The 17,718-nt window shown below is 34.8% G+C and overlaps 1 protein-coding gene across 2 annotated transcripts in view; it reads right to left on the reverse strand.

Moving 5' to 3' along the window:
- TAX1BP1 (Tax1 binding protein 1) overlaps positions 1-17,718 on the reverse strand; it is an 88,602-nt gene that overhangs the window by 14,486 nt on the left and 56,398 nt on the right. For both annotated transcript variants that reach the window (XM_060156947.1, XM_060156946.1), the window contains exons 10-14: positions 17,367-17,513; positions 16,887-17,010; positions 15,572-15,669; positions 12,058-12,183; positions 9,379-9,450 (exon numbers count right to left, since the gene is read on the reverse strand). In XM_060156947.1, coding sequence (XP_060012930.1) covers positions 9,379-9,450; positions 12,058-12,183; positions 15,572-15,669; positions 16,887-17,010; positions 17,367-17,513 — 567 coding nt within the window. The remainder of the gene's footprint in view (positions 1-9,378; positions 9,451-12,057; positions 12,184-15,571; positions 15,670-16,886; positions 17,011-17,366; positions 17,514-17,718) is intronic.

Below are 17,718 nucleotides of genomic sequence, written 5' to 3' on the forward strand. Positions count from 1 at the left end.
TGGTGGCGCAGTGGTTAAGAATCTGCCTGCCAATACAGGGGACATGAGTTCGATCCCTGGTCTGGGAAGATCCCACATGACGCGAAGCAACTAAGCCTGTGCGCCACAGCTACTGAGCCTGCGCTCTAGAGCCCGTGTGTCACAACTAAAGACCATGCCTAGAGCCCGTGCTCCGCAACAAGAGAAACCACCACAATGAGAAGCCCTCGCACCGCAAGAAAGAGCAGCCCCTGCTCGCTGCAACTAGAGAAAGCCCACACGCAGCAACAAAGACCCAACACAGCCAAAATTAATTAAAAAAAATCATGACCAAGTGGGTTTTATCACAAGAATGCAAATTTAGTTTAACATCCAAAAATCAATGTAATTCATCACACGTTCATAGACTAAAGGAAAAAAGCATACAATCATTTCAATAACTTCAAGAAGAAACATTTTATAAAATTCAACAGGCATCCATGATTTAAAAAAAAAAGACATCTATAAAAACCTACAGTGAATCTTAATGGGGAAAAATTAAATGGTTCTACCTAAGATCAAATATTAAGGCAAAAATGTCTGTTCTAACCACTTCTATTCAACATTATACTGGAGTTTCTTTTTTTTTTTTTAATTTTTTTTTTTGCGGTACGCGGGCCTCCCACCGCTGTGGCCTCTCCCGCTGCGGAGCACAGGCTCCGGACACGCAGGCTCAGCGGCCATGGCTCACGGGCCCAGCCGCTCCGCGGCATGTGGGATCCTCCCGGACCGGGGCACGAACCCGTGTCCCCTGCATCGGCAGGCGGACCCTCAACCACTGCGCCACCAGGGAAGCCCTTAATATTTATTTATTTGGCTGCACCGGGTCTTAGTTGCAGCACTCGGGATCTTCGTTGCGGCGTGCAGGATCTTTTAGTTGCTGCATGCGGGATTTAGTTTCCTGACCAGGGATCAAAGCCAGGCCCTGTGCACGGGGGAGCGCAGAGTCTGGAACATCAGGGAAGTCCCTATACTGGAGGTTCTAAACAGTGTTAAGATTAAGGCAAGATTAAGATTAAGGCAGACAGACTGGAAAGGAAGAAGTAAAACCATCTTTACTCACAGATGATATCATCATAGAAGTGGAAAATCCTAAGGAATACACTAGAACTAGGAGAATGAGTTAATTTAGCAAGGCTGCAGTATATAAGGTCAATATATAAAACCAACTGTACTACCATATATCAGCAAATGAAATTTTTTTAAATTCTATTTATAGTAACATTCATAGATAAAAATTAAATACTGAGGAATAAATTTAGCAAAAGATGTGCAAGGTCTATAAACTAAAAGCCACAAACATTACTGAGAGAAATTAAAGAGAGCCTCAGCAAATAGAGAAATATACCACATTCATGGACTGGAAAACTTATTTTTATGCTATTAATTCCCCCCAAATTGATCTACAGATTCAATGCGATCCCAATCGAAATTCCAGCAGGCTTTTGTATAAACTGACAAACTGATTATAAAATGTACATGGAAACACAAAGGTCCTTGAACAGCCCATTTTTAAAAAGCAGAACAAACTTCAAGACTTACACAATCTGATTTCCAGACTTATTATAAAGCTATAGTAATCAACTGAGTACAGTCTTAGCCTAAGGATAAACAGACCGGGGGTAGGCAAACTTTCCATAAAGGGCCTGATGGTAGATATTTTCAGCTTTGTAGGACACATAGTCTCTGTCACAACTACTCAAATCTCTCTCTGCTATTGCAGTCATAGACAACACCTAAAAATGAATGGGCATGGCAATACGCTTTAATAAAACCTTATTTACAAAAACAGGCCACAAGTCAAATTTGGATGTAGGCCTTAGTATGCTGACCCCTAATATAAATCAATAAAACAGAAAAGAGATCCCAAAAATATACCCATACTCTTGTCAATTAATTTTCAACAAAGATGCAGAAGTAATACAATGGAGGAAAAACATGTTCTTTTAAATATATGATGCAAAAAAACTGGATATCTGCATACAAATAAAAAAATTTTAACTACATATCATTCCTTACACAAAAATTAATTTTAAGTAGATCATAAATCTAAACCTAAGAGCTGAAACTATAAAATATACTGGATTAAAAAATAGGAGAAAATCTCTGTAACCCTGGGTTAGGCAAAAATTTCAGATAGGACACATACAGCATGAACCATTAAGAAAAATATTGCTAAACTGTACTACTTCAGAATTAGAAGCTTTTGCTCTTCAAAAGATAGTATTTTTAAAAATGAAAAGGCAAACCACAAATTGGGAGAAAATATTTCCAAAATATATAACACAGAAATTGTATGTGGAATATATTTTTTAAAACTCTTAAATCCAAAAAAGATAACCCAATAAAGAATCAGGTGAAAGATCTGAACAGACACTTCACAAAAGAATATATATGAATGGCCTGTAGGCACACGAAAAGATGTCGAGCATCACCAGTCAGTCATCGGGGACTATCTGGAAAAAATGAAAACACTAATCTTAAAAGATACATACACCCTAATGTTCATAGCAGCACTATTTAAAATAGCAAAGGTATTCATGGAAGTAATCCAAGTGCCCATTAACAGACAACTGGATTAAGAAGATGGGTGTGTGTGTGTGTGTGTGTGTGTGTGTGTGTGTGTGTGTGTGTGTGTGTGTGTGTGTGTGTGTGTGTGTGTGTGTGTGTGTGTGCCCACGTGTGCACTTGATTCAATAAGTCAAAGACAAATACTATATGTATGGTATCACTAATATGTGGAATCTAAAAAATAATATAGACTCACAATACAGACTCACAAATATAGAAAACAAACGTGGTTACCAAAGGAGAGAGGGGAGGTGGGAGGGACAAATTAGGGGTATGAGATTACAGATAAAAACTACTATATACAAAATAGATAAGCAACAAGGATTTACTGTGTAGCATAGGGAATTATACCCATTATCTTGTAATAACCTATAATGGAATATAATCTGCAAAAATACTGAATCACTATGCTGTACACCTGAAACTAACACAATATTATAAATCAACTATACTTCAATTAAAAAAATTTTTTAAGTTTAACGTTAAAAAATAATAATTAAAAAAACACTAGTCGTCGGAGAAATTAAAACTAAAACCACAATGAGGTAACCTGACACACTCACTAGAACGACTAGAATTAAAAACTGACAATACCAAGGGCTAGTGACTGGAATGCTCACACACTGCTGGTGGGAATGCAAAGTGTACAGCCTTTTTGGAAAACAATCTGGGTGTTTCTTAAAAACATACACTTATATACCATATAAGCCAGCAATTCCCTCCCTAGGTATCTACTCAAGAAAAATGAAAACACATGTCCACAAAAAAAAACTTGTAAGAGAATATTCAGAGCAGCATTACTCGTAACAGCAAAACATGAGAAATAATTTGAATGCCCATCAGCTGGTAAAAGGATTAACATTTATCAATTAGTGAATAAATTCTGTATGACCACATTTATGTGAAATGCTAGAAAAAGTAAAACTACAGAGTAACAGAAAGCAGAACAGTGGTTGTCTGGGACTAGGGGTAGCTGGAGGAATAGACTACATATGAGCATGAGGGAACTATGTGCAGAAATAAAACATTCTATAGTTTGAATGTAATGGTAGAGAACTATATGTATTTGCCAAAATTCATCAAATTGCACTTAAAATGAGAGAATTTTATCATATTTAAATTGCACCAGGGACTTCCCTGGCAGTCCAGTGCTTAAGACTTCGCCTTCCAATGCCGGTGGGGTGCAGGTTCAATCCCTGGTCGGGGAGCTAAGATCCCACATGCCCCACAGCCAGAAAAACACAACATACAACAGAGCAATATTGTAACAAATTCGAAAAAGACTTTAAAAATGGTCCACATCCAAAAAAACTTGAAAAATTAAAATTAAAGAATTCAACCAAAAATATTACCAAAGATACAAGGATGAAAATTTTCATCTGTAAAGTAAAATTCAGCTGGTTTTGCTGATTGTCATCCCTTGGGAGTAGAGATGACACTCTATGTTAACAAATTTTTACCTATAAAATGACCTTAAAATAGAGTAAGTGGCCTTCAAATAGAATAAGTCATTATCATTGAAAGCAAAACTGGTAAACATGAAAAATGCAAGTCAATTTAGGTTTGAAAAGAGAAATGGGAATTAAAAGTTCTTCCGAAGTACGTGAAAAGAGTACAGAAGGCATATGAAATATAACATATTGCAGGATTGGGAAGTGAATGATTTACTTAGAACACAGGATGCATGTTAAGAGTAGAAGCAATGCAGCTAAAAACACAGGTTGAAGGGCAAATGTGCCAGATGTGTCATACAGTTTACTACAATGGGCCTAACAGTTCTTGAACAATAATAACACACTGAAATGGTCCTTAGCAACGTTAATCTAGCAAAACTATACTGGGCACAGTTGAAAGTAGAAACAAATAATCAGGGGGGCAGCATGACATGGTTGATTGGAGTCAGACCAGAATTTGCTCATCAGCTCCAGCACAAATAACCCTGAGGAACTTACCTTTCCCAGGCCTCAGAGTACTGAGAAATGAGGGGAGTGTTTAGAACACAGCAGGCCCTCAATGGATGTTCCCTCATCTCCTGTCAAGACTCAAAAACCCCTGACATACCACTATAATAATTCAGGATGTTTAAGTGGAAATGTGCAGAGAGAAAAAGGGAGAGAGTAAATTTTTAAAATATTTCAAAGATGATTCAAGAAAAGTGAAAAAAGGGCATGAAAGCAGCAAAAGAGTTAAGAGACGATAAAATACTTCTACAAAAGTGTAAGCAGGGCTTCCCTGGTGGCGCAGTGGTTGAGAGTCCGCCTGCCAAAGCAGGGGACGCAGGTTCGTGTCCCGGTCTGGGACGATCCCACATGACGCCGGGTGGCTAGGCCCGTGAGCCATGGCCACTGAGCCTGCGCGTCTGGAGCCTGTGCTCCGCAACAGGAGAGGCCACAACAGTGAGAGGCCCGCGTACCACCAAAAAAAAAAAAAAAAAAAAGTGTAAGCAAATCAATTTAAAGGAGCATGGTTAAGTTCTTCTGTAAGCAAACAATAAACTACTTAAATGGAGTCAAGGATTTCATCAAAACATTTATGCATGCACTGATAGAGCCAAGGAACTTCATGGAGAATTCCAACCTAATAGAGAGTTTCCTCTAGGTTCATACTCCACTCCACTGCCATCAAAGATGAAATAAATCCTCTGCAAATAGTATAAGGGTAAGAAAAGGAGGAATAAGCAGCTTTGATTCCTCATGGGGTAAACTGGAGGCAGGGTGAACAGAACACAGGAACATGGACAAAATAGTTATGATTAGGTTGTTTGGCAAATTAGAAGACTGAACTCTTGACTTAGAGAAGATTCTTAAATTTGTATTCACAATGCATGCCTCCCCACTCCAAAAGGATCCATGTTTAGAATTCAGGAAATCCATAAACTTAGATGAAAAAAAAAAAGTTTATATCTTTTCACTAACTTCTAACTGAAATTTAGCATTTTCTTCAATTATGAATGTAGGCAAAAAAACACAGCAACAGTTGCAGTACCTTTAATTTTGTCACCCACAAAACATCACAGATATACTCAAGACACCTTCCATTAATCCTTTATAAGTATATACAAATATTACTCTTCTATTCTTAAAAAGGAAGCAGATCATCTGGAAATATGAAATGATGATTCAGAAAAATCGCTAGTCAGGTACCTGATGTTAAACAACATTTTGAAATAGTTTTACTTTAAAAAATTTTTTTATTTTAATTTTTTCTCTGGTAATCGTTAATAAAGTACTTCCCACCATCATTTTTATCATTATTTGCCATTGTGTTTGTGCTTTATTATTTTCTTTACTCGTCCCTTTTCATATTTCTAGTAAAGGGCTTATACAGAATATCTGAAATAGTATGAAAATGATAATTCTAAATAGTGGTTTTGGAATGACATGCAAAAATAAGATACTTTAAGGTATATTAAGTTTCTAAATAAATTTAAATTGGTAGGGTTTTTAATCCTAAATTACTTCATACTATTAAAAGTTATTTTTAAAATATATATTTTTATAATATTAGGGAGCTAGTTACTTAAAAAAACTATAGTGAGTTTTTTTTATAGTGAGTTTTTATCCACACATATGTTCAATATTTTTTGAGTATCTAATATGCAGCAGGCACTAGAGATTTAGGAATAACCAAAACACACAAAAATTCCTGCCCACGTGAAGTCTTTATCTAGAGCAGGGCAGATGGACAAGAAACAAAATAAGTAAAATACACATTCTGTTAGATGGTGATATATCCATTTTGTCATTTGCTCACTCAACTAATGCTTAATGATCACTTGGTTCATTCCAGGCACTGTCTGGATCTAGGTTTCAGTGCTTAACAAAAAGGACTTAATTCTAACTCTGCAGAGGATTGTGGTAGGAGTGAGGGTACTGAGAAACACTGGGGGAGAAGACAAACATGAAGCAAGTTGCTGAAATAGCAAACAGAAATTCTTATAAATAGAGCCGTTAGAAGTAATATAAAACTACAGTGTCAGTAGCAGGGAAATCAAGAGTAACTCAAGAAGACAGGAAGTAGAAAGCAAACTGGCCTACTTCTATTGTATTCCTGACAGGGCAGGGGATTAATTGACAATAAAACTGCTGATCCCACTACATTTCTTTTACCAAATATTTTTATAAGCAAATGCTATAAATTATGTTTGCCCCATTAACTTGTTTAGTCATTCAACAAATATTTAACTTCAAATATCAGGCACTGTACTAGAGCCTGCAAATACAGTGGTGAATAAAATAAACATAATCCCTCTTCTTCATGGACCTTACAATTAAGCAAAGGGAGTTGTTAAGAGAAATAAGCACAGAAATATTAACTACAAATTATGGTGCTATAAAATAAAAGTATAGCTCCCAGGTTTAATAAAGGTACCTAATTTAGACTGAGAGGTCAAAGAAGTCCTCTCTGAAAAAGAGAGATTTAATCTGAGACTTAAAGAATAAGTCAAGAGTAGTAGGAATAGTTAAATATTCAGAGGAAAATAATAGGAATTATGGGATATACTTGAAAAAATACCACTGGCGGAAGAGAGAAGGGAATTATGGTTGAACAGATAAAATAAGATGGCACCGGGACTTCCCTGGCGGTCCAGTGATTAAGACTTTGCCTTCCAATGCATGGGGTGTGGGTTCGATCCCTGGTCAGGGAGCTAAAATCCCACATGCCTCACGGCCAAAAAAAAAAAAACCAAAAAACCAAAACAGAAGCAAGGGGGCTTCCCTGATGGCGTAGCGGTTGAGAATCTGCCTGCCAATGCAGGGGACACAGGCTCAAGCCCTGGTCTGGGAAGATCCCACATGCCGCGGAGCAACTAGGCCCGTGAGCCACACCTACTGAGCCTGCGCATCTGGAGCCTATGCTCCACAACAAGAGAGGCCGCGACAGTGAGAAGCCCGCGCACCACGTTGAAGAGTGGCCCCCACTCGCCACAACTAGAGAAAGCCCTCACACAGAAACTAAGACCGAACACAGCCCAAAATAAATAAATAACTTGGAATATAGTAGGTGCTCAATAATTATTTTAAAAAAAAACACACAGAAGCAATACTGTAACAAATTCAATAAAAAAAAGACTTAAAGAAAATTAAAATAAGATGCCACAAAGTAACATCTGTTGATTGCTGGGTGAGAAGTACAACTGAGTTCGTTATATTATTCTCTTCTTACATATGTTTAAATTCTTCTGGGACTACCCTGGCGGTCCAGTGGTTAAGACTCCGTGCTTCCACTGCAGGGGGCACAGGTCTGATCCCTGCTTGGGGAACTAAGATCCCACATGCCACATGGCGCGGCCAAAAAAATTCTTCTTTAAAAAAAAAAAGTTTACAAAAAATTGTAGGCAAGAATATTCCTAGCAAAGTACATGAACAAGGGCCCTGAAACAAGAAAGCAATTCATGAGTTGTAAGGCCCGAGTGACTACAACAGTTCTCAAAGTGTGGTCTCCAGACCAGTAGCGTCAGGAACTTGTCAAATGTGCAAATCTCAAGCCCCACCCCAGACCTACAAATCAGAAACTCTGGGACTGGAAGCCAGAAATCTGTGTTTTAACAAATACATTGTAAAGCAACCATACTCCAATAAAAATTAATTTAAAAAAAATGTGGTACCCTAACAAACTATATTAAATGAAATTATATGAACATAATGTGAAAAAGGTATTCAAGATAATCTAGTCCGTGGCATTCTATATATATGGTTGACCTTTCCCCACAAAGGCACAAGCTCTGCTAACTTTTGTTTAGCTTATAATAAGTTATGACTGTGAGAGGCCCACGTACAGCAAAAAAAAAAAAAAAAAAGTAACAGGCTCACTTCCCTTCTTTTCAAGAAAATATCTGCCAAATACCCTAGGCTGAATAACCAAATTTTGTCTATTAGCCATTCTTTAAAATAGAAATGATGTACCATGTAAAAAGAGGCTAGTTCAGCTTAGAACTCAATCACACAGTGCTTTACCTTTAAAGGTACTTTAATGCCACTTTACTTCATTAGGCAAAAGTGCTTTGGGAGTACTTCCTATTTCATCACACAGAATATTTAAAACACCCCCCAGGGTCAAGCTTCAATAAAATTAGTATTTTACTGTTTCATCATCTTAAGTGAAACTTTTTTTTTTTTTAAATTGTGAACGCATGGTTAGGATGAATACAGTAACTACTAGTGCAGTTTGGTGCCACTGCCTTGTTTCAATATTAATACACCAGCAGTTTTCCCACCACTGCTTTTATACCAACAGTGCAAATGTAACAGAATAGGGAAAAAAGCAAATACTGTAATATTACGAAAACCGTTTTATCTTTGTAGACCTCTGAAAGGGGATGGGGATCCCCAAAGGATCACAGACCATACTGTGAGAAATGTTGCACTACAGCATATTTTATATTATAAATGTATGCTCTGAATGTTAGGTTACGCTACAAATCATTAAACAACTTCTAAAATGTTTCCAAAAGAAAACCAGATAAATACATTAGTCATAATTTTAAATTTGTTTACTGTTCTCTTAAATTTGAACACTGTAAAATTGTTTGTTAAATACAAACTATGTAACAAAAATCAAACTAAGTTTCAACACTTGAGCATTTTTCTCCTAACAAAATAATTTTAAATATTATTTAACTAAAACCATTTTCCACCTAAAAGTCTTAACACCTGTTTGTCTTTTCTTTAGTCATTTAACTTTAAAAAAAAATCACCCTTATATAACTGTAAAATGTGTGTCCCTTCATAAAGCTGTATTATCATTCAGTGTCATATGAAACTTTTTTTTAAGTACACTGTTCAATACCTTCTCCCTGGAGAGGTTTTCCAAATATGAAGTTAGACCATTTATCTTTTCGTCCTTCTCTGCCAACTGAAGCTGAAGAGAGAAAGAAATTATCATTATTTTTCATCATCTACTCTCTCCTTACCCTTCAAGAGTTAGTTTATACCATTCTATCAAAATAATTCCTATTACCATATCCATGTATTTTCCTTGTTCTTATTCTTTGACATCTCTGAATTACCTGTCATTATTGACTAACTTCCCTTACTCTTAAAGCTTCTCCCCCGGTTTATGTGAAACTGCACCAACACTGTCATCCTCTCATGCTCTTTTTTTAAAGTCTGCTTCTTCACCATTACAAATATAGGTATTCTCCAAAGTTTCTTCTTTGGCTTCTTCTCTCTACATTCTCTGTAAACTCCCTTTCTTCTATGCCTTCAACAATCATGCTCATATGAATAAACCACAAATACTAACTCATGTGCCACACTCTCTTTCCCAAGATCCGAATCTGCCTTTTTAATTGATGGGTAAACATGTTTTCACTGTTGTCCTTCTGCACTGTAAGGGTAAAATGTCCCAAACCTACTTTCATACTTTTGTTAACTGATATTATTAATCTCAGAGCCCACTGTGATTGAAGCTAGGAAACTATATTAAACACTCCTTCTCCTCTTCCTCTACTCTTCAACATTTTCAGTCTCCAAGTCTTTCATTTATTCAACAACTACCCATTATTTGCCTATTACAGCATAAGCATTATGGATACAAATAAAACTATTCTTCAATGGTTTTTCCCTAAGGCTTTCCTTGATAGATTCAATGGTAGGTGATTGGGGAAGGTATCCTTTATCAATTCATTCTAAGAATATTTGTACCTAATTTTCTTACCTTCAAAAACCCTTCCCACCTGTAAATCCTCTCAGTGCTACCAAATTATTTTCATAAAGACCCACTCTGGTTGGGTCCCTTTTCTCCTAGAAAATTCTTAACAGCAAATAGCACCCACATTCCAGTTTAAGTCCCCCCAAATCTGGCTTCAACCTATCTTTCACATCTATCTACTCCATCACAGATACTGAAGTCCTATTACTCAAGACTGTCACAGCTCCCAGATTATGCTCTCTACTTCTGACCTCCAAACCTGTAATGCTTTTCCATCTGTTTAGAAAGATGTTTCTTTCTTTTCCCAGCTCTGTTTATCCTCCCCTCCTGTTTGGTCTTTCACAGGTCTAGTTTCTCCATAATACCTAACTCCTAAATATTCCATTGGAAACAGCCCTAAAGTACTTGGACTTACAGCTTATGTAGAACTTCATCACATTTTGCCTTGTCTCGTGGTATTTGTGTCTAAGCAGCACAAAATAAGGGGAAAGGCACTAAACAAAAAGCCAAGCACCATCACCAGTTGTACAACCTTAAATATGTTGTTTAATCTCGATGTTAATTTTTATCATTAATGAAATAAAAGTATTATTTAGCTTCCCATGGGTTTGAAAGATGATTACCTAGGTTGTGAATGTGAAAGAGTTTTGAATATCATGATTACACTTCTAGCACTCCTTACTAGATTATAAACTCCTTAAGCATAGCATTGTGCCTTACTTATATGATCACCCACATTATAGCTAACAGTGCTTTATATTTAATAGGCTTCAATAAATATTTACTAAATTATTTTTCCTAATCAATCTGCAAAAATAAAGTTTCATATAAATTCAGTATTCATACTTTTTAATAATAACAGAAGTTCCCAGGCAATAAAAACAATATTCACAGTGATCCCAGGAACAACAAAAACCTCATGAAATAAGTTTCAAAATTTCATTCTGACAGCAGATGAAGATAAAAAAGGATCAAGCAGTTAAATTACCTTAGCCTGTACCAATCCAAACAAAGTAATTCTTGGTGTCTTTAAGAATGTTATATTTTAAAATTAGATTATAGGTACAATCAGCTATGACAGAGCAAATTTAAATCATTTAGAATTTCCAGGCCTTTAGTCACACACACAAAAAAATGCCAATTATACACACATGCACATACCTTAAAATACTTAAGATTACATTTTATTACTTAGAGGGAAAATGTCTTTCCACTTATTAATTAGTTAGACAGCCTACTAATTTTTTTCTCCAACATTTTTACAAATATCATTTAGCATTCAGGCTTGTTTGTTGCCTAATGTTAAATTGGCAAAAATAATCTTCATTAATTAAGACTGTATTGCTTACTCTGCAGTATCTCATTTAGGATCACAAGTAACACATTTTGGTGATAAATTTTAAAACCTTTACATAAATTTTTAAAATTACTGATCCTATCTTATTACACTCCCAAAAAAAACCACCAAGGCCCTAGAATAATTTTACAAACACATTCATAATTAAGTGAACAAGGAATATGAAATGATGACTTTCATCTTAAAAACTAAGCATGATTTAAAGATATAATTTCAACAGCCATCTGAATCTGCAAAATGAAAGCCACAATGGCAATGCATATGGGTATCTATTTTCTCAGTTCATAGTTAATGAACTGTATTCAACATAACTAAATACATAGTACATTTTTATCTATACACGAAAATACTATCCCAATTACCCATGTTGAAACTTTACATTAGATTGACCAAATTATAGATAGCACATTTTCAAGTGTCAGGTACTATGCCTCAAGTTATACGAATAGTAAACTTACTTTGTAATTCTCCTCTACTTCAGCTAGTTCTAGTTTCACATTTTCAGCAATTTTCACTTGTTCTTTCCATTTCAGCTCCATTTTTGCAAGTTCATCAGCATATTTATTGCATTTTGTTTTCTCATCCTAAATGAAATAAGTATAATTACCAAAAGATTTTAAATCCATATACAGCTAATATCTATACAAACATACTTGTGCTGAATGCTTATTATAACACTGTTGTAAAGGTATAAAAACTGAAATAACCAAAATGTCTGTCAGTGGAAGACTGGACAAATCATTTTATATCCATACAGTGGAACAGAATATATTTATTGAAAAAGAACAAAGTGATCTAAAAATTAACAAGGAAAAATGGCAAAATACATTAATTGAAAATATCAAGTTGCAAAAACAGAATATATAGTATAATCCCATTTCTGCTTTACAAGCTGTTTAACACAATTTTATATGATGTCTATGTAGTATATGTAGAAAAAATAAACCAAATTTATTTTTTTGGCCACATCACACAGCTAGTGGGATCTTAGTTCCCTGACCAAGGAATGAACCCGGGCCCTCGGCAGTGAAAGCTCGAAGTCCTAACCACTGGACTGCCAAGGAATTCCATAAATAAAATATTAATAGCCCTTTTATCTGGGGATCAGGATCAAAATGGTACTTTTTACCACCTTTATTTTTCATTTCTGTAACACCGTAAGATTTCACAATAAGCACACATTACTTTTGCAAAGGACATAATAAAAATCACATATTTATAATGCTATTGTTTCCATATATTAATAATTAAAACTCTGGGATTTCCTGATAAAGACAATCTTTAGAAGGATTTCTTATACATTGCTCTTCTCTACAACCCAGAATGTTAAAAGAATGGAGTTTTAAAACATGACAAGGGACTTCCCCAGCGGTCCAGTGGTTAGGGCTCCACGCTTCCACTGCAGGGGGCACAGGTTTGATCCCTGGTCAGGGAACGAAGATCCCACAAGCCATGCAACAAGGCCAATAAAAAAATTTTTTTTAATTAAAAAAAAAGAAAATAAAAAATATATGCTTTATGCTTTGAGCAATTCAATGGAGAAAAGTCTTTTCAACAAATAATGCTGGATCAATTAAATATCCTTACTATACATACCACACCTCACACCATACACAAAAATAAACTTAAAATGGTTAACAGGCCTAAAAGAACCTAAGACTACAAAACTTCTAGAAAACAAGAGAAAATCATTACAAGTTGGAGTAGTAAATGTTTTCTTAGAACATACAAAGAACACATAAACAATAAATTGATAATCTGTACTTCAGCAAAACTAAAATTTTTTCTAAAAACACCATTAAGGAAATAAAAAGGCAAGCCACAGACTGGGAGAAAATATTTACCCCACATATCTGACAAAGGACTTGTATCTGGAATAAAGAACACTTACAACTCAATAATAAGATGAACCCAATTTTTTAAATGGCAGAAGATGAACTCACAATAAAAAGGAATAAACTATATGAAGTGAGTCAGAAAGAGAAAAACAAATACCGTACGCTAACACATATATATGGAATCTAAAAAAAAAATGGTCATGAAGAACCTAGGGGCAAGATGGGAATAAAGACACAGACCTACTAGAGAATGGACTTGAGGACACGAGGAGGGGGAAGGGTAAGCTGGGACAAAGTGAGAGAGTGGCATGGACATATATACACTACCAAATGTAAAACAGATAGCTAGTGGGAAGCAGCCGCATAGCACAGGGAGATCAGCTCATAGCACAGGGAGATCAGCTCGGTGCTTTGTGACCACCTAGAGGTGTGGGATAGGGAGGGTAGGAGGGAGGGAGATGCAAGAGGGAAGAGATATGGGAACATATGTATATGTATAACTGATTCACTTTGTTATAAAGCAGAAACTAACACGCCATTGTAAAGCAATTATACTCCAATTAAGATGTTAAAATTTTTTTAAATAAATAAAATGTATTAAAAAACAAACAAACAAAGGAATAAACTACCAATAACAAGCAACAACATAAACAAATCTCAAAATAACTGTGCTAAAAGGGGACAGGAAAAGAAGAACATACCATATGATTCCATTTATAGAAACGGGACAAAAGATAGGTTAATCTATAGTGGCAGAAAGCAAGCCAATGGTTTCCCAGGAGTGGTGAGAGAGGGAGGGATGAGTTGTAAATGAGTACAAAAAAGCTAATGGAGTAATGGAAATGTTCATTAGCTTGACACTGTGATAGTTCCACAAGTATATACATATATATATATATATATATATATATATATAGCAAAACTGAACAAACTGCAGACCTTAAATATATGCAGTTTACTGAATTTCAACTGTACTACAACACAGTTGTAAAAAAAAAAAATTACCTTGAGGAAGTTTCTAGCTTGAAAGAATACTCTATCTTCCTTTCAATAATACTATATAATGAGATTTTAAAAAATATTCATCCAAAATTGTTTCATACTTACTAAAAAATAGGTTAGTCCCTTATAAGCAACTACTTTGACCTCAGGGTAAAACTGTTCTAATCAACCCTCTACAGAAGGATCTTCTGAAGCAACAAAAATGTTCAGTTCAAAGTCTGATTAAAGGATTACATTAAACTAATATTATCAAGACAGTAACATAAAATATTTTAAGTTAATTACTATAATAATATATGAATTTCCTTATATGGCTCTAAAAATTATCCCTCTCCTCTCCACATGAACAGAGAAACAAACACACAAAAAAATATTTAATTGAACGAATGAAAAACATACACAAAACATCTTTTCCTCTCTTCCCCAAATCAGGTACAAATAAGAAGTATTTTCCCTTTGTCCTTTAAATACTCCAGGAGTGAATACTACTAGGAAGTTGCAAAACTTAAATGTTTGAATAATAGTTTAATATAATCAAAATAATACCATAAAGGCAACCACTCATTTGGGTACCATTCCTTTTTTTCCACTTTACAAATCTAGTCACTTTAGGATGTGGTGAAAGTCTTTGCTATTATTACAGTAAGTGTAAAAAATAATACTTCCCTTTTATGCAGTTCAAACATTTTTCATGTATCCTTATCAGAAGAAGAAGACAGACAATATCCAACAGCAACCTCAATTAATCACTTGTCCATTATCAAGAGAAGGACATCAGGGTAACAGAAAACAACAGTTTTAGGATCGTGTTTTTTTTTTTTTTTTTGGCCCATGCTGTGCAGCTTGTGGGATCTTAGTTCCCCAACCAGGGATCGAACCCAGGCCCACGGCAGTGAAAGTGCCGAATCCTAACCAGTGGACCACCAACGAATTCCCAAGGATCATGACTTTACACACATGCCTACAAGAACAGGTACACAGAACAACCTCCACTTATCATCTCAAAAGTGAAACTAAATATCAGCATATGGGTATAAAAAAGAAACCCTGGGATACCCATCAATCAAAACAATAAAGATAAGCTAAGCCATTACATTTGATAAATCTTTATCTTACAAGAGAGCTAGCTTACCTGCAAGAGTTGTTTACATTTATTATACTTTTCTGCAGCAATTTCTTTGGTCATTTCAGAGACTTGTCCCTTAGTTAGATTGTCAAAATCTATCTCAGCTATAACAAGGAAGAAAATTAAAAGATTATTAAAAATTATTTTGATCCTTGTATTATCTTCTTGGTCAGAATAACTTGAGGGTCAGTATACTGTGAAATATAATAAATGGAATACTAAAGGAGAGAAACATCTATTTTAAACCATCTATTAATACTCTAAATAGAGAACAATATAAACATTAGATGAGAATTTTTTTTAATTTTAATTTTTTCATTCAATAATTTGAAAAATCATTATTTTTTTAACTAGCTAAAAATAGTTCTAAAATGGCACAGAAATTGTTCTCTATATACTTAATAGATATATAGGAAAGCCATACTCTTTTGAGAATACATATTAAATCATTTTTCTAGTCCTTCGCTACTATTCAATAAGTCTTTAAGTCAATATAACACCTTTCTTGGTACTACACAGGATATATAGAAATAGAAGGCAGGATCCTGTTCTACAGCAGTTGAATCTAAATATTTAATAGTATAGGAAACTTATAATACATTTAAAAAGTCTAAAACACCAATTGCCCCAAACACTACACAATTAAATATACTTTACATGCTCTAGTATTTATTTTTGTTATTGTCAAATCTTTAACATAAGGTGAAAAAAGACATTAGGACAACTGAAAACCTAGAGTTAATTTAAATTTTCATGTTGTTCATGTATTCACTATGTCTCTCTAATCTGTTCTGTAAGTTAATAAACTAATAAAATATTTAACTTATCTACCAACAGGTACACTAATGAGGAAAGTACCCTAATGATCCAAAGCAGCCAAAACAAAACAAAAACAAAAAAAAGGCAAGAAAGAGAGAAACATGAATAGAATTAAAGGGATTTTTAAGTTTTCCCCCACAGAATGGTACAATTAAAGTGCCATAAATGGTTCAGAATTCCAGTGTTAGAATATTAATTAAAAATTCAATTCTTGGCTCTCTTCCTATAGATCAAATACTATAAGCATTTGCACTTACAAACACTAGCTCATTTGATTAACCATGTTCACGAAGATAAATACTAGTTCACACTCACATTTTGTATATTCACCACATGCATGACTTACTTTTAGACCTTTACTTTCCCTTTGCCTCAATCCCTCACTTAGAAGGATTTTTTTAAAAGCTCCCTAAAATTCTGACACATGGAACAGGCAGTATAAATGAGTATAAATACTTTTCAAGGCAGGACACTTTATACAAAAAGTCTAAAAGATTTTTACCTGTAGAAGGTGGTGGCTTTACATCAAGCGTAGAGGCAGTAGTAGCTGGGTCTGTGTTTATTGAGGCATCATTCACTTTCTGCTGACTCCCAATTTTCTTTGTGAAGACACTACTGTTATTAGCCTATTCAAAATGTTAACAATCAATGGTTAAATGAGTTACACTTCCCTCCTTCAGCAACCATGCATCATATAAATAAATCCTGAAAGTCCACAAAGCTGCTGCTGTCTTAAAGCCCAACAAACACTAAAGTTACACACATCACTTTACTAACTGACCTAAATGTTACAAAACAGAACATTTCTCCAACAAATAAAAATTCCAGATTTTAAAAAAATTATCACTACAATATTAGGCCAGTAATGTGAAATGAAGCAGAGAGGAATTATATTCAAAGGGTATAACATTATAAATTTGATTTGTAAACAAAAATATTGATAAAGGAATTATTTTACTCTGATGAATTCAATTATACTTACTGATTGGTCTGAAAGTTTGTTTATTTGTTTTTGGAGCCTCTGGCATTCCTTGAATTTTTCTTTGTAATGATCTGCTGCCATCTGAAGACGAAGTTTCAGATCTTCAACTTCTCTTCTCAGTTCGTGTTCCAGTGTATCAGTCTTTTCCTAAGAGAGAAATAAACTCTTCCTCTAAGAGAAACATAAAAATCTCATATCTCATAATGTAGTAGTAAATCCAACTTTCTTTTCTCTTTTTTCTTTCTGGCTCTTAGTTTTTATTTGTTTTGGAGTTTTGGCTACAGAGTCACATTAGGTCTCCTAACAAATCCAGCTTTATATTCCTAGGACTAAGGTTCATTAAAAAACAAAC

The sequence above is a fragment of the Lagenorhynchus albirostris genome, chromosome 8, assembly GCF_949774975.1.
Source record: "Lagenorhynchus albirostris chromosome 8, mLagAlb1.1, whole genome shotgun sequence".
NCBI classification, from domain to species: domain Eukaryota; kingdom Metazoa; phylum Chordata; class Mammalia; order Artiodactyla; family Delphinidae; genus Lagenorhynchus; species Lagenorhynchus albirostris.